The following is a 25769-nucleotide window of genomic DNA, read 5'->3' as shown; positions in this document are numbered from 1 at the left end:
CTCATCATTTTGGACCGTGGGCTATAGCCCATATCGTACGGCATACTATAGCGCGCCGTTTTTCATCATTTTTGAGGATTTGAAAAAAATGACGAAATGACAAAAACGATGGGTTATAGCCCATGTTTTTTGAAATTTTGAAAAAAAAAGTTAGCCTCGTTTCTCATCATTTTGGACGGTGGGCTATAGCCCATATAGTACGGCATACTATAGCGCGCCATTTTTCATCATTTTTGAAGATTTTAAAAAAATGACGAAATGACAAAAACGATGGGTTATATCCCATGTTTTTTGAAATTTTGAAAAAAAAAGCCTCGTTTCTCATCATTTTGGACCGTGGGCTATAGCCCATATCGTACGGCATACTATAGCGCGCCGTTTTTCATCATTTTTGAGGATTTGAAAAAAATTACGAAATGACAAAAACGATGGGTTATAGCCCATGTTTTTTGAAATTTTGAAAAAAAAAGTTAGCCTCGTTTCTCATCATTTTGGACCGTGGGCTATAGCCCATATCGTACGGCATACTATAGCGCGCCGTTTTTCATCATTTTTGAGGATTTTAAAAAAATGACGAAATGACAAAAACGATGGGTTATAGCCCATGTTTTTTTAAATTTTGAAAAAAAAAGTTAGCCTCGTTTCTCATCATTTTGGACCGTGGGCTATAGCCCATATCGTACGGCATACTATAACGCGCCGTTTTTCATCATTTTTGAGGATTTGAAAAAAATGACGAAATGACAAAAATGATGGGTTATAGCCCATGTTTTTTGAAATTTTGAAAAAAAAAGTTAGCCTCGTTTCTCATCATTTTGGACGGTGGGCTATAGCCCATATAGTACGGCATACTATAGCGCGCCGTTTTTCATCATTTTTGAAGATTTTAAAAAAATGACGAAATGACAAAAACGATGGGTTATATCCCATGTTTTTTGAAATTTTGGAAAAAAAAGCCTCGTTTCTCATCATTTTGGACCGTGGGCTATAGCCCATATCGTACGGCATACTATAGCGCGCCGTTTTTCATCATTTTTGAGGATTTGAAAAAAATTACGAAATGACAAAAACGATGGGTTATAGCCCATGTTTTTTGAAATTTTGAAAAAAAAAGTTAGCCTCGTTTCTCATCATTTTGGACCGTGGGCTATAGCCCATATCGTACGGCATACTATAGCGCGCCGTTTTTCATCATTTTTGAGGATTTGAAAAAAATGACGAAATGACAAAAACGATGGGTTATAGCCCATGTTTTTTTAAATTTTGAAAAAAAAAGTTAGCCTCGTTTCTCATCATTTTGGACCGTGGGCTATAGCCCATATCGTACGGCATACTATAACGCGCCGTTTTTCATCATTTTTGAGGATTTGAAAAAAATGACGAAATGACAAAAATGATGGGTTATAGCCCATGTTTTTTGAAATTTTGAAAAAAAAAGTTAGCCTCGTTTCTCATCATTTTGGACCGTGGGCTATAGCCCATATCGTACGGCATACTATAGCGCGCCGTTTTTCATCATTTTTGAAGATTTGAAAAAAATGACGAAATGACAAAAACGATGGGTTATAGCCCATGTTTTTTGAAATTTTGAAAAAAAAAGTTAGCCTCGTTTCTCATCATTTTGGACCGTGGGCTATAGCCCATATCGTACGGCATACTATAGCGCGCCGTTTTTCATCATTTTTGAGGATTTGAAAAAAATGACGAAATGACAAAAACGATGGGTCATAGCCCATGTTTTTTGAAAATTTGAAAAAAAAAGTTAGCCTCGTTTCTCATCATTTTGGACCGTGGGCTATAGCCCATATCGTACGGCATACTATAGCGCGCCGTTTTTCATCATTTTTGAGGATTTGAAAAAAATTACGAAATGACAAAAACGATGGGTTATAGCCCATGTTTTTTGAAATTTTGAAAAAAAAAGTTAGCCTCGTTTCTCATCATTTTGGACCGTGGGCTATAGCCCATATCGTACGGCATACTATAGCGCGCCGTTTTTTTTGAGGATTTAAAAAAAATGACGAAATGACAAAAACGATGGGTTATAGCCCATGTTTTTTGAAATTTAAAAAAAAAAAGTTAGCCTCGTTTCTCATCATTTTGGACCGTGGGCTATAGCCCATATCGTACGGCATACTATAGCGCGCCGTTTTTCATCATTTTTGAGGATTTGAAAAAAATGACGAAATGACAAAAACGATGGGTTATAGCCCATGTTTTTTGAAATTTTGAAAAAAAAAGTTAGCCTCGTTTCTCATCATTTTGGACCGTGGGCTATAGCCCATATCGTACGGCATACTATAGCGCGCCGTTTTTCATCATTTTTGAGGATTTGAAAAAAATGACGAAATGACAAAAACGATGGGTTATAGCCCATGTTTTTTGAAAATTTGAAAAAAAAAGTTAGCCTCGTTTCTCATCATTTTGGACCGTGGGCTATAGCCCATATCGTACGGCATACTATAGCGCGCCGTTTTTCATCATTTTTGAGGATTTGAAAAAAATGACGAAATGACAAAAACGATGGGTTATAGCCCATGTTTTTTGAAATTTTGAAAAAAAAAGTTAGCCTCGTTTCTCATCATTTTGGACCGTGGGCTATAGCCCATATCGTACGGCATACTATAGCGCACCGTTTTTCATCATTTTTGAGGATTTGAAAAAAATGACGAAATGACAAAAACGATGGGTTATAGCCCATGTTTTTTGAAATTTTGAAAAAAAAAGTTAGCCTCGTTTTTCATCATTTTGGACCGTGGGCTATAGCCCATATAGTACGGCATACTATAGCGCGCCGTTTTTCATCATTTTTGAAGATTTAAAAAAAATGACGAAATGACAAAAACGATGGGTTTTAGCCCATGTTTTTTGAAATTTTGAAAAATAAAGTTAGCCTCGTTTCTCATCATTTTGGACCGTGGGCTATAGCCCATATCGTACGGCATACTATAGCGCGCCGTTTTTCATCATTTTTGAGGATTTGAAAAAAATGACGAAATGACAAAAACGATGGGTTATAGCCCATGTTTTTTGAAATTTTGAAAAAAAAAGTTAGCCTCGTTTCTCATCATTTTGGACCGTGGGCTATAGCCCATATGTGACCAGTGCCAGTATTTTCAACCACAAGTCGGCACTAATTAAATCTCACAATAGACCAAAATAGAATTGTTTTATTTTTTTGGTGGTTTTCGGTTTTAGCCACATTAACACAGTTGGAATGTTAAAGAATGTTTTTATTACATCAGAAAGTCGTTTTAGTGTCATTAAGTCGTTGTATTTACATTGCAAAAATGTCTCTATAATTACAGATTATTTGCCGTATTTTGGGGGTGTGAACATTCCTGCACGTATTTACATAGAGTCGTTTCGATTGGCCGTAGCTATCTTTGTTCTCCAGTTACAGTAGCCGTGCAGTGTGTTTCTGTGACAATAGTAAATAGCCTACAACATCAGCATTATTGTTAACTTGATATGATGCTGTTGGATATTGTAATAAAAGTATAAATTAACTGATTTACCCGTCGTCCACTGAAGAAAAAAAAGTTGCTGCCAGTTTAATGTTTGTTTGAGGTCTCCACACCACACGCGTTCTGACGAGATTGTCTTAGTTGTAAATCCATTCTTCTGCCCTTTATTTCAGTGCACACATGTGCATGTTTATCACTGTGTTTTAATCTTTGTAACTTTATTAGGCTACCATTGGATGCTGCTGCCTGATGATCAATACATGAATGAATAACATCGCGTGTGATCGCGCGTCGCGGTGAAATCCGTCTTTTATATAATTTGATCAATCCATGACATCCATGCGTGATCACGCGTCGCGGTGAAATCCGTCGTTTATATAATTTGATCAATCCATGACATTGTTGTTAGAAGAACAGCTCAAATATTGAATGTGAAGACATAGTGTAGTACAAATCCTGGTGTGATCTTCTTAAAAGTGGAAGGATCATAACACACGTCTAAGGTATTTTTTCCCCTGACTTTCTGTTGGTAAGGTTTTGACTCTTTCACATCAGTGCATGGCTGATTCAAGCCATGCATTTAGGGGTAAAAAGGTACCTTTGTACATATTAATAATGTAATGTAAACATACATTTTTTTATTTAGCAATTAAAAGCATGGGTCTAAAACTACAAGTAACTTCATGGAATAAATTATAGCCTACTTGCTGCAAGTAGTTTTACTCCAGCATACTAGTTACTTTTTAGATTGTATCATTACCAAAACATACACTAAACAACGTCCGTCCTATATTTCTATATTGCAATATTGATACTTTCTCATCTCTATTTATTTTTATTCTAAGAGTTCTAGATGTCCTTATTCCTCTTTTACTAAGTGTCAACTCAAGTCATTCTGTGCAGTTGACAGTGTGGAGTGGTTAGAGGATGGGGGGAGTGTTTATGCAAGTATCTAGGGGTGGAGACAAGTATCTATTGTCACACCCCATTCCTGGGCTCAGAGATGCTAAATACTATGAAATCTTAAAACGGCAAATTCTGTACTTTAGTGTTTCCAGTTAAACAAGTTTCAAATGGTCATATCTTCTTCATTTTCCCCCCAATTTCAATGAGCAATAGATCGTATGAAAGGTTACAGTGTGCAGTTTCATAATATGTAAAGAACTGAAAAATGACCATGTCCCCCTTGTATATCAAACCACTGTCCCTGGTCACATATCGTACGGCATACTATAGCGCGCCGTTTTTCATCATTTTTGAGGATTTGAAAAAAATTACGAAATGACAAAAACGATGGGTTATAGCCCATGTTTTTTGAAATTTTGAAAAAAAAAGTTAGCCTCGTTTCTCATCATTTTGGACCGTGGGCTATAGCCCATATCGTACGGCATACTAAGTGCGCCGTTTTTCATCATTTTTGAGGATTTGAAAAAAATGACGAAATGACAAAAACGATGGGTTATAGCCCATGTTTTTTGAAAAAAAAAAAAAAAAAGTTAGCCTCGTTTCTCATCATTTTGGACCGTGGGCTATAGCCCATATCGTACGGCATACTATAGCGCGCCGTTTTTCATCATTTTTGAAGATTTGAAAAAATGACGAAATGACAAAAACGATGGGTTATAGCCCATGTTTTTTGAAATTTTGAAAAAAAAAGTTAGCCTCGTTTCTCATCATTTTGGACCGTGGGCTATAGCCCATATCGTACGGCATACTATAGCGCGCCGTTTTTCATCATTTTTGAAGATTTAAAAAAAATGACGAAATGACAAAAACGATGGGTTATAGCCCATGTTTTTTGAAATTTTGAAAAAAAAAGTTAGCCTCGTTTCTCATCATTTTGGACCGTGGGCTATAGCCCATATCGTACGGCATACTATAGCGCGCCGTTTTTCATCATTTTTGAGGATTTGAAAAAAATGACGAAATGACAAAAACGATGGGTTATAGCCCATGTTTTTTGAAATTTTGAAAAAAAAAGTTAGCCTCGTTTCTCATCATTTTGGACCGTGGGCTATAGCCCATATCGTACGGCATACTATAGCGCGCCGTTTTTCATCATTTTTGAAGATTTGAAAAAAATGACGAAATGACAAAAACGATGGGTTATAGTCCATGTTTTTTGAAATTTAGCCTCGTTTCTCATCATTTTGGACCGTGGGCTATAGCCCATATCGTTAAAATGTTTGAGAACCACCGACACAGAAACATTTTTTTCAGAAAACTGTCAGGATTTAGAAGACATTTGTAGAATCGTTCTCAGGTCTAAATGAGTTAATCAGCCCTCAATGAGACACATGGCGACCGGGGCAACAAGACTTACTTGCTCTGCTACAGAAGTCTCTGCCTCCTCCATTTCCTCCTCCTCCACCGTCTCCTCCTCAGCCTCTTTGGACTTCTTTTTCTTCTTCTTCTTCTTGGGAGTTTTTTCCGCTTCTTCTTCTTCTGCGACGACTGAACGACAAGACGAAGGAAACATGAGACTCATAAATGTCAAGTCATTACATTTTCTTTAACCAGAACCTGAGAAGAAATTCCGTTTCCAAGGGACGTCTGGATGGAGAGCGTAGCATCAAAATACACATCGAGGTGTGCCTTGACATCACAAGTGTAAAATGTATTTAGTAACTAATGCATAGATATTGACTTCCATTTCCTTCCAGTTAAGTTTGTAATCCGACAAAGACATGTTGAAATATTGTGCACTTTATGCTAATGGAAGCACTGGAAGCAGTGTAAAACTCTCAGAAAATATACCACTGACTTACAACAGAAGAAATATATATAATAAAGAATCCCGGATACAAATTTGCATCATTTATTTTGAAACATTAAAAACAGAAAAACAGACACCCAACAAGAAGCATGTTGTCTGCAGGTCTGCCTACCTTCCGTTACTATCTTGGGTTTTTTGGTTTTGGGCACCACTGGCGTGGAGGGCGCCGAGGTGTCCTCAACCTCCTCAATCTTCCTCTTCCTCGAGGTGGAGGGGAGCGTCGAGTCTCCAGATGGATCATACACTTTCACCTCACTGTTTAAAAACAATAAAGAATCAAAGATGTTAACCAAAGTCTGTATAGTAATATACAACTGTGCTTACTCTGCGACAATTGCAACACAGAAAGGGGACATATTACATTAAGAGTGTTGCACTTTGTGTTCCGTGTCTAAATGAGAGCTCAGATGAGGTAGTGACAAAAACCCTCATGATGTTTTCAGGACAGTGACAGTTCGTCAGTATCATCACCGCTCAGTCATTATTAAACCCCCATGGCGTTTTGTGGACTTATATCTTGGCTTCATTCACCTCTTGTGTTGGTATTTGTCTGCTTTTGCCATCGCCTTTCCCGTTCCACTGATTTTCCTGATCTGGAGGCAAAATAAATAAAAGACATGGTCAGACCAACAAAGCACAGATTGTCTGGAAAAGTTGAATAAACGGGATACCTCACTACAACGGGAGAGAACTGGTGAAGGTACCAACTAAAAATACAAGTGGTGGAGAATAATTTCTGAAGGCATCTACTTTATTATCCCAGGTTAGATTGACAGTTTAATAGTTTTACTTACTCCTCTGTCCTCAAGATGCCGCAGGCGAGCTTCCAGCTTGGCACGGTTCTCTATTCCCATTTCTGCATTGGTGTCCTCACCGAGGGCGTCGTAGCGAATAGCTAGGGATGCTTTAGCTGCCAGCATTCTGGAAATCTGCAAAAAGGCACCATGTTAAGCAACAACTCATTATTTGTACAGCTATCACCACAGATGCACAACAATTTAACAAAAAAGCAGTGTTGGTCATCTTCAAATAATCTTATGTGCTGCGTTTATACTTTAAGAAAGTTTAAGGTCTTCTGTAATTACTATAACAGATGTACAGATTTTGTCCGAGGGTGCCATGACACAGGGCAATGGGCATAACTGGTATTTTACACAAACACTAAAATGTAAATAACGACATTACGTTTTCAGACTTATTTTTGTTAAACAAAGTGCAACATTAATGTGATTTACACCCACATGTACAACAAAGCAGGAAACACACCTTGCCCTTATTCTTGGCTGTAGTTTGGCCAACCAGCGAGGCATGGTAGATGAGACCGTATTTTGGGGTGTCTTTGCGGGTCTTCAGGGCTCTGAACAAGGCCTTCTCCGCTCCGAGGATCTGCACCGTGGAAGCCGGGTGCTTGGCTAGATTCAACAGGGAACCTTGGGAACACAGAAAGGGAACATAATATACATATTAAAGGCTTCCGTTCAGAACAGTCTTTCGTATATCTAGCTACACAGCACTGTGTGTGCGCCACATCAAAATGAGAGCTCAGATGAGGTAGTGACAAAAACCCTCATGATGTTTTCAGGACAGTGACATTAAGTCAGTATCATCACCGCTCAGTCATTATTAACCCCCCTCATGTGTGCCACAGCTCTCTGCGGTTCTTACCAGCGTGAGAGATGAGGCGAGCGCCCACCAGCTCTCCCACCATCACCGTCAGGTTGGGAGCGATGGCCATCATGCGGTTCTTCAGGTAGTCGTACAGCTGAGTGCGGTACTCCGAGATCTCGATCACCTGGAAGGAAAGAACAGATGTGTGAGCGACCCCTCAATCCTCAAGTCTGACTTGCACTTAGTTGTGTGTCTGTGTCACGCTGCAGTGCAGTCTGAACTTGTAGACATGCCACTTTTGGTGCACCACAGTCCACACGCAAGGCTTTTACCGTCAGTTGCTTCCAATGGTGGCCATGCAACAATTGAAGCTTAAGACCATAATCTTTCAATTGTATGTACAGTCACATCAACTGCCTCCCTCTTCAGACAGAGGTAATTGCAACACCTAACTACAATGAAGATGGGGGGGCCTGGGCGGCGCACACATTGCTTGTGGTCTTGTGGAGTAACCGTTTAGTGATCTCATGTAATGCGTGTTTGTTGTGGGAGATGTACTGCATCTGGTCTACCTCAAATAGCTTTATTGGCAGTGCCAACCTCACGTTGAAGATGTTCAATGGCAGAGTAGGGAGACGGCCAGCTGCAAATGTGCTCGTTATATTGCTTTAACAATTTATACATTTGAATACATTCCCGAACAGACTGAGGATTCCACATTTCAGAACAGTAATAGTTTACGTTTATAATTAGTAACTTTGTGAAGCAGTGTGTGTAATTGTGTGTAGGGGGTACTGTGGCCGTTCAGATGAGATAGTGACTTAAAGACCCACATGATTTATTTCAAGAGGAAGACAAACGTCATCATCATCACTACGGCCATTATGAATCCCTCGATACACAACTACAGTGGGAGGTAGCGCTGGGTTTACCTGGTCACACAGGTGCTTTATGTTGCCGATGTCCTCGTCCGACACCTCTGTTCCCATGGAGATCTCGGCGGCCAGTTTGACCTCTGCCTCGATGTCCTCGGGCAGCATCTCTGACAGGTCGGTGGTGGCCACGTTGGTGCGAACGCCTGGGGACCAAGAAATGCATTCATCATTTACACGACGTGGCAGAGGTCAGCACTCTGAGAGGACAAGGGCTTCCATTTCACAGACGTTCCGAGTCCCGACCTACATCGCTAGCCTGTCTTGCTTTCAGCTTTAAGACTGTCCAAAAGGTTCATTATTCACTATGATATCAATGACATTTCTATAACAAAATAACCCTGGATACATGGATTAACATCCTCCCACCATACAGATTGGACAAAATTACATTTTTTTAACCAAGTTACATAGTGAGGTTTTAAGCTCACAGAAATCTATGGTCAAAGTAAAATGTTATATTGTTGTCACCAAGATCATTTTACCCTGGTTTTGATACCAAGATAATTTAGCCTGGTTTTGCTTTGGGACAGTTCAGTAACAAGCCAGTTATGAGGAGAGCGAGCATGTTGTACAACTGTCCACATATCCGCTATGAGAAAAACGTTATGCACACACCATGTAGAACACTGCTGAAGGGTTGTTGTGAGATTATTTCGAAATTAACAAAATACAGCGGTATGATTATACAATGAGATGCAAAAAAATCTGAAGAAGTCTGTTTCATTATCCACTTTGCATTTTGGACTCATTATATTGGCTACATCTACAAAATCACTACACATTGTGATGCATTGTGAGCTTGACTAATTTTGAATACAATAGGGCTTAGGTTGGTAACTTCACTGCCCAGTATCTCCTTCCACAAGAACGTGTAAGTGTCAAGTGACTATAGTAAACCCTCAAACTGGTGTTTGTGTGGTCAGTGGTGACATCCAGTGTTGTTTTTGGCGGCAAATTTAGATTTTAGTTTGTCATATTTAGTCACCTGGAATGTTTTAGTGTTAGTCGACAAATTTTTGTTGATTTAGTCGAACAAAATGTGTTTTGGCGGAAAAATAATCCGATCAATAAACTTGAAAAATAATCCGATCTACAAAGCTTGTAGATCGGATATTTTCACCATGCAACCAAGTGTAAAAAGACTTTTACTGGATCACTTGTCCACTAGTCCCTTCCTAACACGTCTAGTTTTTATTTGTTGACGAAATTGTCAATATATTTAGTCTTAGTCGTCATAGCTTAGTTTTCATTTAGTTTCCATTCAGTTTGTCAGTGAAAAAAGGTAGTCGACAAACATTTTTCGTCTTAGGCACGATTCATACTCATATTTTATAGCCGAATAAAAGTCGGTTCGGCTCTGTAGAGCCTACAATGTGACGTCATTTGAGGTTCGGGGGGGCGGGTACCGTCCTAAAGTCTTCTCTTCGGTGCTACTGAAACTTTCTGATGAGCCGAAATCATTTCGGCACTACAGTGGTAAAATAGGAGTATGAATCGGCCCTTAATAGACTAAAACACTGGATTCCAACCTGTGCATTTGCTCACCTATATGGCGGACACTTTTGCAGTAGGCCAGGTTGTCTGTGATGATCTTGCTCAGTTCGGGAAAATGCCAACCATACCACTCTCTGCAGCGCATGATGTAGTTGTTCAGCTCTTTGTCCAGATCATCCAACAGAGCTGCAGACAGCAGGGATATGGTTATGGGATATTATAGTTGGAATTTTGAAAAAAAAAGTTAGCCTCGTTTCTCATCACTTTGGACCGTGGGCTATAGCCCATATCGTACGGCATACTATAGCGCGCCGTTTTTCATCATTTTTGAAGATTTGAAAAAAATGACGAAATGACAAAAACGATGGGTTATAGCCCATGTTTTTAGAAAATTTGAAAAAAAAAGTTATCCTCGTTTCTCATCATTTTGGACCATGGGCTATAGCCCATATCGTACGGCATACTATAGCGCGCCGTTTTTCATCATTTTTGATGATTTGACAAATATGAAAAAAACGATGGGTTATAGCCCATGTTTTTTTAAATTAAAAAAAAAAAAGTTAGCCTCGTTTCTCATCATTTTGGACCGTGGGCTATAGCCCATATCGTACGGCATACTATAGCACGCCGTTTTTCATCATTTTTGATGATTTGAAAAAAATGACGAAATGACAAAAACGATGGGTTATAGCCCATGTTTTTAGAAATTTTGAAAAAAAAAGTTATCCTCGTTTCTCATCATTTTGGACCATGGGCTATAGCCCATATCGTACGGCATACTATAGCGCGCCGTTTTTCATCATTTTTGAAGATTTGAAAAAAATGACGAAATGACAAAAACGATGGGTTATAGCCCATGTTTTTTGAAAATTTGGAAAAAAAAGTTAGCCTCGTTTCTCATCATTTTGGACCGTGGGCTATAGCCCATATCGTACGGCATACTATAGCGCGCCGTTTTTCATCATTTTTGAAGATTTGAAAAAAATGACGAAATGACAAAAATGATGGGTTATAGCCCATGTTTTTTGAAATTTTGAAAAAAAAAGTTATCCTCGTTTCTCATCATTTTGGACCATGGGCTATAGCCCATATCGTACGGCATACTATAGCGCGCCGTTTTTCATCATTTTTGATGATTTGACAAATATGAAAAAAACGATGGGTTATAGCCCATGTTTTTTGAAATTAAAAAAAAAAAAGTTAGCCTCGTTTCTCATCATTTTGGACCGTGGGCTATAGCCCATATCGTACGGCATACTATAGCGCGCCGTTTTTCATCATTTTTGAGGATTTGAAAAAAATGACGAAATGAAAAAAACGATGGGTTATAGCCCATGTTTTTTGAAATTTTGAAAAAAAAAGTTATTCTCGTTTCTCATCATTTTGGACCGTGGGCTATAGCCCATATCGTACGGCATACTATAGCACGCCGTTTTTCATCATTTTTGAGGATTTGAAAAAAATGACGAAATGACAAAAACGATGGGATATAGCCCATGTTTTTTGAAATTAAAAAAAAAAAAGTTAGCCTCGTTTCTCATCATTTTGGACCGTGGGCTATAGCCCATATCGTACGGCATACTATAGCGCGCCGTTTTTCATCATTTTTGAAGATTTGAAAAAAATGACGAAATGACAAAAACGATGGGTTATAGCCCATGTTTTTTGAAATTTTGAAAAAAACTGTTATCCTCGTTTCTCATCATTTTGGACCATGGGCTATAGCCCATATCGTACGGCATACTATAGCGCACCGTTTTTCATCATTTTTGAGGATTTGAAAAAAATGAAAAAATGAAAAAAACGATGGGTTATAGCCCATGTTTTTTGAAATTTTGAAAAAAAAAGTTATCCTCGTTTCTCATCATTTTGGACCATGGGCTATAGCCCATATCGTACGGCATACTATAGCACGCCGTTTTTCATCATTTTTGAGGATTTGAAAAAAATGGGTTATATATGGGTTATAGCCCATGTTTTTTGAAATTTTGAAATTCTTTTTTTATCATAAATAGCATAAATTTTAAATAAACCATGTAAATACAACAAATCGAGCAGAGCACTGCAGGGACTCGAACCTCGTTCTGGAAAACCAGAAGTACCACACCAGTGCCTTAGTTTTTTTTGTTGTAATTTACAGGTCCATTATTTTCATCTTGTTCTCAAATCCTGCCAAATCATGAAAAACATCATGCAGTCTGAAACCATGGACTATAGTTTTTCATGATTAATCTTTTTCTCAAATCCTCCAAAATCATCATGCATAGTATGCCGTCCGTCAGTTTTTTCAATGCTCTTAAATCATGAGCTTGTAGATCAGATTGTTTTGCTAATGTTCCCTTCAGAATAGTGATTCTAGGGTTCATGTCATTAATGTAATAAATACATAAATGAAAATGTATTGATTTATTGATTACTTTAACGATATGAACGAATGAATATTAAATGAAACAAGTTGCAATCAAAGATTTGGAACTCCTCTGTAGTAACAAGGAACCCCTATATTAGGGGTCCGAGAACCATGTGATCAGAACCATCACTGGCCTCTCTACACTGGCTCCCGTTTAAATACAGAACATAGTTCTAAATCCTCCTCACCTATAAAGCTCTCAATGGTCAGGCACCACAATATCTCAGAGAACTCATCGATCCCTACAATAAATGGTGCGTTCATAGTATACAGAAATGCTTACAGTCCCCGAAATATCAAAAGTTACAATAGGAGGCAGGGCGTTTAAGTCCCAGGAACCTTCTCCCGGCTTCGGTCCGTGGGGCTGACACACTCTGCACAGTCGAGACTAAAAACCTCTACGACAAAGACTATAGCTAGTCTTCAGTACAGTCACCCGACAAAGTAAAAAGGGTGAGAACTGAGTAAGGGGACCCCTCCACCCAACATGGTCACACTGCCAGGGTGAGTTAATTACACAACCAAACACTGTTGTATATTGTGTACACTCAATATAGGCTAGTATTTTATAGAGAAAAGTTTTATGTGAAGGGAGTTTAATTGAGTTTTGCATATTAAATGTATTGTAGTAGTATCACCGTTTTGCCTCATTCTATAACCCACTGAGTATTTACTTTAAGATTGCTCCATTATATATTTAAAAACCTTGTCTGTGATCCTTCCAGGTTCTGACATGACTACAGTTTAGTAATTACATGTAAACCCACAAATAGTCATTTTTTTGTGACTTGAAAAGAAAATTACCTTTTTTTCCAAAGTTAGTGTAGAAATGTTTGGGCATTTTGAGCAAAGATCCCGGGAGGAGCGAGATACAATTCAAAATGGCAGGTGATCTAAAAGTCAGAGGTCAAAAGTCAGAACATGAAAGTGAGGCAAGAGGAGACAAATCAAAGTTTTATTGCGGTTCATGAGCTATGCCCATTTAAAGTTTTAGTTGAGTGCTATAGAGAGGGTATGCACAAAGTGAATGAATCGATGATGTCATGTGCATACCCTCGATCGCGCCACCCATTGGCCAATGGTTGTGGGCTTTGCGTCCTCACGGTTTGGCATTGCCCGCTGATCGGAAATCAGGGCCAATTGTCATTTTCAAATGATTGGAATCGGATTGGCAGCAAATTTTTTTTTAAAGGGCTACCATATTGCCAAGTTTCGAGAACCCAACCAGCCAGAACTGCCGTTTTTGGTGGAAGGAGATGAGAAAAATAAGGGACCAAGCTCTCCTTCCACCAAAAACCCAACTGTAGGAATTACAAACACAGTAAAGAACTTGGGGGGGTTATCATCTATGAAAAGGCAACACAATGAGCAGAAAATGAACCATGTAAATACAACAAATTGAGGGCACCGCAGGGAGTTGAACCCCGTTCTGGTAAACCAGTAGTACCACACCAGTGCCACCAGTTTGTGTTATAATTTACAGGTCCAAATCAGCAATTAGTTTCAAATTTGCTAAATATTTTTTAAACTTACTCTTGCTGACCTCCTGCGGCAAGATAATGAGAAAAAAAGTCCTTCATCATAGCCTACAAACTCAATTTGAATCATGACTATGTCTTTATACAATTGAAAACCGGAAGAAGACTCACTCCACAATTAACTTAAGGAAAACTCTTCAGACATAAACTAAGATAATCTTTTATTTTCTCATGCTAATAAAGTGCTGCAAAGTGCTAAAAGTGAAAAGTGCGCAGCAGAAAACGTTTGAGTCATAGGCCCATCGTCAATGCCTCGCCTACTGACCGGCATGTATGAAGTTTTAGCTGCAAATGGCAGCATAAATAAATCACATAAATACACCACATAATGTGATGTTAACTGACAAGATGAAGCTTCACTCATTCGCACATTATAAAACACATACCTCACATCAACCAACATCACATACCTAACCCTATGTTAATTATGTGATGTGGGATGGCGTGATGAAGCCTTACTCACAAATGTGAAATGAGACAAACACACATCACATACCGGGCCTGTGTTCATAGGTGATGTGGGCTTACGTAATGAAGCTTTACTCACAAATTAGATCTGATAATATAGCGCCAACAATGTTCTTATGACCTAGATGTTTGCTGCTGCACTTCTCACTTTAAGCACTGAACAAAATAGATTTTCTTGGTCTTGACACTTTTGGCTGTTGAAAAACAGCTTCTAACCATTATTTGACACTTTTGGTTGTTGAAAAACAGCTTCTAACCATTATTTGACACTTTTGGCTGTTGAAAAACAGCTTCTAACCATTATTTGACACTTTTGGTTGTTGAGAAACAGCTCCTAAAACATTATTTGACACTTTTGGCTGTTGAACAACAGCTCCTAAAACATTATTTGACACTTTTGGTTGTTGAGAAACAGCTGCTAAAACATTATTTGACACTTTTGGCTGTTGAAAAACAGCTTCTAACCATTATTTGACACTTTTGGTTGTTGAGAAACAGCTCCTAAAACATTATTTGACACTTTTGGCTGTTGAAAAAAAGCTTCTAACCATTATTTGACACTTTTGGTTATTGAGAAACAGCTCCTAAAACATTATTTGACACTTTTGGTTGTTGAAAAACAGCTTCTAACCATTATTTGACACTTTGGTTGTTGAGAAACAGCTCCTAAAACATTATTTGACACTTTTGGTTGTTGAGAAACAGCTCCTAAAACATTATTTGACACTTTTGGTTGTTGAAAAACAGCTTCTAACCATTATTTGACACTTTGGTTGTTGAGTAACAGCTCCTAAAACATTATTTTACACTTTTGGTTATTGAGAAACAGCTCCTAAAACATTATTTGACACTTTTGGTTGTTGAAAAACAGCTTCTAACCATTATTTGACACTTTGGTTGTTGAGAAACAGCTCCTAAAACATTATTTTACACTTTTGGTTATTGAGAAACAGCTCCTAAAACATTATTTGACACTTTTGGTTGTTGAAAAACAGCTTCTAACCATTATTTGACACTTTGGTTGTTGAGAAACAGCTCCTAAAACATTATTTTACACTTTTGGTTACTGAGAAACAGCTCCTAAAACATTATTTGACACTTTTGGTTGTTGAAAAACAGCTTCTAACCATTATTTGACACTTTGGTTGTTGAGAAACAGCTCCTAAAACATTATTTTACACTTTTGGTTATTGAGAAACAGCTCCTAAAACATTATTTGACACTTTTGGTTGTTGAAAAACAGCTTCTAACCATTATTTGACACTTTGGTTGTTGAGAAACAGCTCCTAAAACATTATTTTACACTTTTGGTTATTGAGAAACAGCTCCTAAAACATTATTTGACACTTTTGGTTGTTGAAAAACAGCTTCTAACCATTATTTGACACTTTGGTTGTTGAGAAACAGCTCCTAAAACATTATTTTACACTTTTGGTTGTTGAGAAACAGCTCCTAAAACATTATTTGACAATTTTGGTTGTTGAAAAACAGCTTCTAACCATTATTTGACACTTTGGTTGTTGAGAAACAGCTCCTAAAACATTATTTTACACTTTTGGTTATTGAGAAACAGCTCCTAAAACATTATTTGACACTTTTGGTTATTGAGAAACAGCTCCTAAAACATTATTTGACACTTTTGGTTGTTGAAAAACAGCTTCTAACCATTATTTGACACTTTGGTTATTGAGAAACAGCTCCTAAAACATTATTTGACACTTTTGGTTGTTGAAAAACAGCTTCTAACCATTATTTGACACTTTGGTTGTTGAGAAACAGCTCCTAAAACATTATTTTACACTTTTGGTTATTGAGAAACAGCTCCTAAAACATTATTTGACACTTTTGGTTGTTGAAAAACAGCTTCTAACCATTATTTGACACTTTGGTTGTTGAGAAACAGCTCCTAAAACATTATTTTACACTTTTGGTTATTGAGAAACAGCTCCTAAAACATTATTTGACACTTTTGGTTGTTGAAAAACAGCTTCTAACCATTATTTGACACTTTGGTTGTTGAGAAACAGCTCCTAAAACATTATTTTACACTTTTGGTTATTGAGAAACAGCTCCTAAAACATTATTTGACACTTTTGGTTGTTGAAAAACAGCTTCTAACCATTATTTGACACTTTGGTTGTTGAGAAACAGCTCCTAAAACATTATTTTACACTTTTGGTTATTGAGAAACAGCTCCTAAAACATTATTTGACACTTTTGGTTGTTGAAAAACAGCTTCTAACCATTATTTGACACTTTGGTTGTTGAGAAACAGCTCCTAAAACATTATTTTACACTTTTGGTTGTTGAGAAACAGCTCCTAAAACATTATTTGACAATTTTGGTTGTTGAAAAACAGCTTCTAACCATTATTTGACACTTTGGTTGTTGAGAAACAGCTCCTAAAACATTATTTTACACTTTTGGTTATTGAGAAACAGCTCCTAAAACATTATTTGACACTTTTGGTTATTGAGAAACAGCTCCTAAAACATTATTTGACACTTTTGGTTGTTGAAAAACAGCTTCTAACCATTATTTGACACTTTGGTTATTGAGAAACAGCTCCTAAAACATTATTTGACACTTTTGGTTGTTGAAAAACAGCTTCTAACCATTATTTGACACTTTGGTTGTTGAGAAACAGCTCCTAAAACATTATTTTACACTTTTGGTTATTGAGAAACAGCTCCTAAAACATTATTTGACACTTTTGGTTGTTGAAAAACAGCTTCTAACCATTATTTGACACTTTGGTTGTTGAGAAACAGCTCCTAAAACATTATTTTACACTTTTGGTTATTGAGAAACAGCTCCTAAAACATTATTTGACACTTTTGGTTGTTGAAAAACAGCTTCTAACCATTATTTGACACTTTGGTTGTTGAGAAACAGCTCCTAAAACATTATTTTACACTTTTGGTTATTGAGAAACAGCTCCTAAAACATTATTTGACACTTTTGGTTGTTGAAAAACAGCTTCTAACCATTATTTGACACTTTGGTTGTTGAGAAACAGCTCCTAAAACATTATTTTACACTTTTGGTTACTGAGAAACAGCTCCTAAAACATTATTTGACACTTTTGGTTGTTGAAAAACAGCTTCTAACCATTATTTGACACTTTGGTTGTTGAGAAACAGCTCCTAAAACATTATTTTACACTTTTGGTTATTGAGAAACAGCTCCTAAAACATTATTTTACACTTTTGGTTATTGAGAAACAGCTCCTAAAACATTATTTGACACTTTTGGTTGTTGAAAAACAGCTTCTAACCATTATTTGACACTTTGGTTGTTGAGAAACAGCTCCTAAAACATTATTTTACACTTTTGGTTACTGAGAAACAGCTCCTAAAACATTATTTGACACTTTTGGTTGTTGAAAAACAGCTTCTAACCATTATTTGACACTTTGGTTGTTGAGAAACAGCTCCTAAAACATTATTTTACACTTTTGGTTATTGAGAAACAGCTCCTAAAACATTATTTTACACTTTTGGTTATTGAGAAACAGCTCCTAAAACATTATTTGACACTTTTGGTTGTTGAAAAACAGCTTCTAACCATTATTTGACACTTTGGTTGTTGAGAAACAGCTCCTAAAACATTATTTTACACTTTTGGTTATTGAGAAACAGCTCCTAAAACATTATTTGACACTTTTGGTTGTTGAAAAACAGCTTCTAACCATTATTTGACACTTTGGTTGTTGAGAAACAGCTCCTAAAACATTATTTTACACTTTTGGTTGTTGAGAAACAGCTCCTAAAACATTATTTGACACTTTTGGTTGTTGAAAAACAGCTTCTAACCATTATTTGACACTTTGGTTGTTGAGAAACAGCTCCTAAAACATTATTTTACACTTTTGGTTATTGAGAAACAGCTCCTAAAACATTATTTGACACTTTTGGTTGTTGAAAAACAGCTTCTAACCATTATTTGACACTTTGGTTGTTGAGAAACAGCTCCTAAAACATTATTTTACACTTTTGGTTATTGAGAAACAGCTCCTAAAACATTATTTGACACTTTTGGTTGTTGAAAAACAGCTTCTAACCATTATTTGACACTTTGGTTGTTGAGAAACAGCTCCTAAAACATTATTTTACACTTTTGTTTGTTGAGAAACAGCTCCTAAAACATTATTTGACACTTTTGGTTGTTGAAAAACAGCTTCTAACCATTATTTGACACTTTGGTTGTTGAGAAACAGCTCCTAAAACATTATTTTACACTTTTGGTTACTGAGAAACAGCTCCTAAAACATTATTTGACACTTTTGGTTGTTGAAAAACAGCTTCTAACCATTATTTGACACTTTGGTTGTTGAGAAACAGCTCCTAAAACATTATTTTACACTTTTGGTTATTGAGAAACAGCTCCTAAAACATTATTTTACACTTTTGGTTATTGAGAAACAGCTCCTAAAACATTATTTGACACTTTTGGTTGTTGAAAAACAGCTTCTAACCATTATTTGACACTTTGGTTGTTGAGAAACAGCTCCTAAAACATTATTTTACACTTTTTGTTATTGAGAAACAGCTCCTAAAACATTATTTGACACTTTGGTTGTTGAAAAACAGCTTCTAACCATTATTTGACACTTTGGTTGTTGAGAAACAGCTCCTAAAACATTATTTTACACTTTTGGTTATTGAGAAACAGCTCCTAAAACATTATTTTACACTTTTGGTTGTTGAAAAACAGCTTCTAACCATTATTTGACACTTTGGTTGTTGAGAAACAGCTCCTAAAACATTATTTTACACTTTTGGTTATTGAGAAACAGCTCCTAAAACATTATTTGACACTTTTGGTTGTTGAAAAACAGCTTCTAACCATTATTTGACACTTTGGTTGTTGAGAAACAGCTCCTAAAACATTATTTTACACTTTTGGTTGTTGAGAAACAGCTCCTAAAACATTATTTGACACTTTTGGTTGTTGAAAAACAGCTTCTAACCATTATTTGACACTTTGGTTGTTGAGAAACAGCTCCTAAAACATTATTTTACACTTTTGGTTATTGAGAAACAGCTCCTAAAACATTATTTTACACTTTTGGTTGTTGAAAAACAGCTTCTAACCATTATTTGACACTTTGGTTGTTGAGAAACAGCTCCTAAAACATTATTTTACACTTTTGGTTATTGAGAAACAGCTCCTAAAACATTATTTGACACTTTTGGTTGTTGAAAAACAGCTTCTAACCATTATTTGACACTTTGGTTGTTGAGAAACAGCTCCTAAAACATTATTTTACACTTTTGGTTATTGAGAAACAGCTCCTAAAACATTATTTGACACTTTTGGTTGTTGAAAAACAGCTTCTAACCATTATTTGACACTTTGGTTGTTGAGAAACAGCTCCTAAAACATTATTTTACACTTTTGGTTGTTGAGAAACAGCTCCTAAAACATTATTTGACAATTTTGGTTGTTGAAAAACAGCTTCTAACCATTATTTGACACTTTGGTTGTTGAGAAACAGCTCCTAAAACATTATTTTACACTTTTGGTTATTGAGAAACAGCTCCTAAAACATTATTTGACACTTTTGGTTATTGAGAAACAGCTCCTAAAACATTATTTGACACTTTTGGTTGTTGAAAAACAGCTTCTAACCATTATTTGACACTTTGGTTGTTGAGAAACAGCTCCTAAAACATTATTTGACACTTTTGGTTGTTGAAAAACAGCTTCTAACCATTATTTGACACTTTGGTTGTTGAGAAACAGCTCCTAAAACATTATTTTACACTTTTGGTTGTTGAGAAACAGCTCCTAAAACATTATTTGACAATTTTGGTTGTTGAAAAACAGCTTCTAACCATTATTTGACACTTTGGTTGTTGAGAAACAGCTCCTAAAACATTATTTTACACTTTTGGTTATTGAGAAACAGCTCCTAAAACATTATTTGACACTTTTGGTTATTGAGAAACAGCTCCTAAAACATTATTTGACACTTTTGGTTGTTGAAAAACAGCTTCTAACCATTATTTGACACTTTGGTTGTTGAGAAACAGCTCCTAAAACATTATTTTACACTTTTGGTTATTGAGAAACAGCTCCTAAAACATTGACACTTTTGGTTGTTGAAAAACAGCTTCTAACCATTATTTGACACTTTGGTTGTTGAGAAACAGCTCCTAAAACATTATTTTACACTTTTGGTTATTGAGAAACAGCTCCTAAAACATTATTTGACACTTTTGGTTGTTGAAAAACAGCTTCTAACCATTCTTTGACACTTTGGTTGTTGAGAAACAGCTCCTAAAACATTATTTGACACTTTTGGTTGTTGAAAAACAGCTTCTAAAAATTATTTGACACTTTGGTTGTTGAGAAACAGCTCCTAAAACATTATTTTACACTTTTGGTTACTGAGAAACAGCTCCTAAAACATTATTTGACACTTTTGGTTGTTGAAAAACAGCTTCTAACCATTATTTGACACTTTGGTTGTTGAGAAACAGCTCCTAAAACATTATTTTACACTTTTGGTTATTGAGAAACAGCTCCTAAAACATTATTTGACACTTTTGGTTGTTGAAAAACAGCTTCTAACCATTATTTGACACTTTGGTTGTTGAGAAACAGCTCCTAAAACATTATTTTACACTTTTGGTTATTTAGAAACAGCTCCTAAAACATTATTTGACACTTTTGGTTGTTGAAAAACAGCTTCTAACCATTATTTGACACTTTGGTTGTTGAGAAACAGCTCCTAAAACATTATTTTACACTTTTGGTTATTGAGAAACAGCTCCTAAAACATTATTTGACACTTTTGGTTGTTGAAAAACAGCTTCTAACCATTATTTGACACTTTGGTTGTTGAGAAACAGCTCCTAAAACATTATTTTACACTTTTGGTTATTGAGAAACAGCTCCTAAAACATTATTTGACACTTTTGGTTGTTGAAAAACAGCTTCTAACCATTATTTGACACTTTGGTTGTTGAGAAACAGCTCCTAAAACATTATTTTACACTTTTGGTTGTTGAGAAACAGCTCCTAAAACATTATTTGACAATTTTGGTTGTTGAAAAACAGCTTCTAACCATTATTTGACACTTTGGTTGTTGAGAAACAGCTCCTAAAACATTATTTTACACTTTTGGTTATTGAGAAACAGCTCCTAAAACATTATTTGACACTTTTGGTTGTTGAAAAACAGCTTCTAACCATTATTTGACACTTTGGTTGTTGAGAAACAGCTCCTAAAACATTATTTTACACTTTTGGTTGTTGAGAAACAGCTCCTAAAACATTATTTGACACTTTTGGTTGTTGAAAAACAGCTTCTAACCATTATTTGACACTTTGGTTGTTGAGAAACAGCTCCTAAAACATTATTTTACACTTTTGGTTATTGAGAAACAGCTCCTAAAACATTATTTGACACTTTTGGTTGTTGAAAAACAGCTTCTAACCATTCTTTGACACTTTGGTTGTTGAGAAACAGCTCCTAAAACATTATTTTACACTTTTGGTTATTGAGAAACAGCTCCTAAAACATTATTTGACACTTTTGGTTGTTGAAAAACAGCTTCTAACCATTATTTGACACTTTGGTTGTTGAGAAACAGCTCCTAAAACATTATTTTACACTTTTGGTTGTTGAGAAACAGCTCCTAAAACATTATTTGACACTTTTGGTTGTTGAAAAACAGCTTCTAACCATTATTTGACACTTTGGTTGTTGAGAAACAGCTCCTAAAACATTATTTTACACTTTTGGTTATTGAGAAACAGCTCCTAAAACATTATTTGACACTTTTGGTTGTTGAAAAACAGCTTCTAACCATTATTTGACACTTTGGTTGTTGAGAAACAGCTCCTAAAACATTATTTTACACTTTTGGTTATTGAGAAACAGCTCCTAAAACATTATTTGACACTTTTGGTTGTTGAAAAACAGCTTCTAACCATTATTTGACACTTTGGTTGTTGAGAAACAGCTCCTAAAACATTATTTTACACTTTTGTTTGTTGAGAAACAGCTCCTAAAACATTATTTGACACTTTTGGTTGTTGAAAAACAGCTTCTAACCATTATTTGACACTTTGGTTGTTGAGAAACAGCTCCTAAAACATTATTTTACACTTTTGGTTACTGAGAAACAGCTCCTAAAACATTATTTGACACTTTTGGTTGTTGAAAAACAGCTTCTAACCATTATTTGACACTTTGGTTGTTGAGAAACAGCTCCTAAAACATTATTTTACACTTTTGGTTATTGAGAAACAGCTCCTAAAACATTATTTTACACTTTTGGTTATTGAGAAACAGCTCCTAAAACATTATTTGACACTTTTGGTTGTTGAAAAACAGCTTCTAACCATTATTTGACACTTTGGTTGTTGAGAAACAGCTCCTAAAACATTATTTTACACTTTTTGTTATTGAGAAACAGCTCCTAAAACATTATTTGACACTTTGGTTGTTGAAAAACAGCTTCTAACCATTATTTGACACTTTGGTTGTTGAGAAACAGCTCCTAAAACATTATTTTACACTTTTGGTTGTTGAAAAACAGCTTCTAACCATTATTTGACACTTTGGTTGTTGAGAAACAGCTCCTAAAACATTATTTTACACTTTTGGTTATTGAGAAACAGCTCCTAAAACATTATTTGACACTTTTGGTTGTTGAAAAACAGCTTCTAACCATTATTTGACACTTTGGTTGTTGAGAAACAGCTCCTAAAACATTATTTTACACTTTTGGTTGTTGAGAAACAGCTCCTAAAACATTATTTGACACTTTTGGTTGTTGAAAAACAGCTTCTAACCATTATTTGACACTTTGGTTGTTGAGAAACAGCTCCTAAAACATTATTTTACACTTTTGGTTATTGAGAAACAGCTCCTAAAACATTATTTTACACTTTTGGTTGTTGAAAAACAGCTTCTAACCATTATTTGACACTTTGGTTGTTGAGAAACAGCTCCTAAAACATTATTTTACACTTTTGGTTATTGAGAAACAGCTCCTAAAACATTATTTGACACTTTTGGTTGTTGAAAAACAGCTTCTAACCATTATTTGACACTTTGGTTGTTGAGAAACAGCTCCTAAAACATTATTTTACACTTTTGGTTATTGAGAAACAGCTCCTAAAACATTATTTGACACTTTTGGTTGTTGAAAAACAGCTTCTAACCATTATTTGACACTTTGGTTGTTGAGAAACAGCTCCTAAAACATTATTTTACACTTTTGGTTGTTGAGAAACAGCTCCTAAAACATTATTTGACAATTTTGGTTGTTGAAAAACAGCTTCTAACCATTATTTGACACTTTGGTTGTTGAGAAACAGCTCCTAAAACATTATTTTACACTTTTGGTTATTGAGAAACAGCTCCTAAAACATTATTTGACACTTTTGGTTATTGAGAAACAGCTCCTAAAACATTATTTGACACTTTTGGTTGTTGAAAAACAGCTTCTAACCATTATTTGACACTTTGGTTGTTGAGAAACAGCTCCTAAAACATTATTTGACACTTTTGGTTGTTGAAAAACAGCTTCTAACCATTATTTGACACTTTGGTTGTTGAGAAACAGCTCCTAAAACATTATTTTACACTTTTGGTTGTTGAGAAACAGCTCCTAAAACATTATTTGACAATTTTGGTTGTTGAAAAACAGCTTCTAACCATTATTTGACACTTTGGTTGTTGAGAAACAGCTCCTAAAACATTATTTTACACTTTTGGTTATTGAGAAACAGCTCCTAAAACATTATTTGACACTTTTGGTTATTGAGAAACAGCTCCTAAAACATTATTTGACACTTTTGGTTGTTGAAAAACAGCTTCTAACCATTATTTGACACTTTGGTTGTTGAGAAACAGCTCCTAAAACATTATTTTACACTTTTGGTTATTGAGAAACAGCTCCTAAAACATTGACACTTTTGGTTGTTGAAAAACAGCTTCTAACCATTATTTGACACTTTGGTTGTTGAGAAACAGCTCCTAAAACATTATTTTACACTTTTGGTTATTGAGAAACAGCTCCTAAAACATTATTTGACACTTTTGGTTGTTGAAAAACAGCTTCTAACCATTCTTTGACACTTTGGTTGTTGAGAAACAGCTCCTAAAACATTATTTGACACTTTTGGTTGTTGAAAAACAGCTTCTAAAAATTATTTGACACTTTGGTTGTTGAGAAACAGCTCCTAAAACATTATTTTACACTTTTGGTTACTGAGAAACAGCTCCTAAAACATTATTTGACACTTTTGGTTGTTGAAAAACAGCTTCTAACCATTATTTGACACTTTGGTTGTTGAGAAACAGCTCCTAAAACATTATTTTACACTTTTGGTTATTGAGAAACAGCTCCTAAAACATTATTTGACACTTTTGGTTGTTGAAAAACAGCTTCTAACCATTATTTGACACTTTGGTTGTTGAGAAACAGCTCCTAAAACATTATTTTACACTTTTGGTTATTTAGAAACAGCTCCTAAAACATTATTTGACACTTTTGGTTGTTGAAAAACAGCTTCTAACCATTATTTGACACTTTGGTTGTTGAGAAACAGCTCCTAAAACATTATTTTACACTTTTGGTTATTGAGAAACAGCTCCTAAAACATTATTTGACACTTTTGGTTGTTGAAAAACAGCTTCTAACCATTATTTGACACTTTGGTTGTTGAGAAACAGCTCCTAAAACATTATTTTACACTTTTGGTTATTGAGAAACAGCTCCTAAAACATTATTTGACACTTTTGGTTGTTGAAAAACAGCTTCTAACCATTATTTGACACTTTGGTTGTTGAGAAACAGCTCCTAAAACATTATTTTACACTTTTGGTTGTTGAGAAACAGCTCCTAAAACATTATTTGACAATTTTGGTTGTTGAAAAACAGCTTCTAACCATTATTTGACACTTTGGTTGTTGAGAAACAGCTCATAAAACATTATTTTACACTTTTGGTTATTGAGAAACAGCTCCTAAAACATTATTTGACACTTTTGGTTGTTGAAAAACAGCTTCTAACCATTATTTGACACTTTGGTTGTTGAGAAACAGCT

The 25769-nt window shown here is 35.7% G+C and overlaps 1 protein-coding gene across 1 annotated transcript in view; it reads right to left on the bottom strand.

Annotated features, from left to right (window-relative positions):
• Window positions 1-5745: 5745 nt before the first annotated feature.
• Window positions 5746-25769, bottom strand: part of LOC308333238 (nucleolar protein 58-like) — a gene marked incomplete at both ends in the record, with an annotated part of 181690 nt that continues 161666 nt past the window's right edge. Inside the window, 10 exons of the mRNA XM_080789482.1 lie at window positions 5746-5921; window positions 6356-6498; window positions 6775-6836; window positions 7038-7172; window positions 7510-7673; window positions 7909-8035; window positions 8784-8929; window positions 10332-10466; window positions 12879-12932; window positions 14224-14236. Of these exons, the coding sequence (XP_080645608.1) occupies window positions 5746-5921; window positions 6356-6498; window positions 6775-6836; window positions 7038-7172; window positions 7510-7673; window positions 7909-8035; window positions 8784-8929; window positions 10332-10466; window positions 12879-12932; window positions 14224-14236 (1155 nt within the window). The remainder of the gene's footprint in view (window positions 5922-6355; window positions 6499-6774; window positions 6837-7037; window positions 7173-7509; window positions 7674-7908; window positions 8036-8783; window positions 8930-10331; window positions 10467-12878; window positions 12933-14223; window positions 14237-25769) is intronic.

This window comes from Protomyctophum bolini, assembly GCF_963924005.1.
Source record: "Protomyctophum bolini genome assembly, chromosome: 2".
Taxonomy (NCBI): Eukaryota; Metazoa; Chordata; class Actinopteri; order Myctophiformes; family Myctophidae; genus Protomyctophum; species Protomyctophum bolini.
The sequence above is the reverse complement of the archived record's forward strand: the minus strand, read 5'-3'. Positions and strand labels throughout refer to the sequence as shown.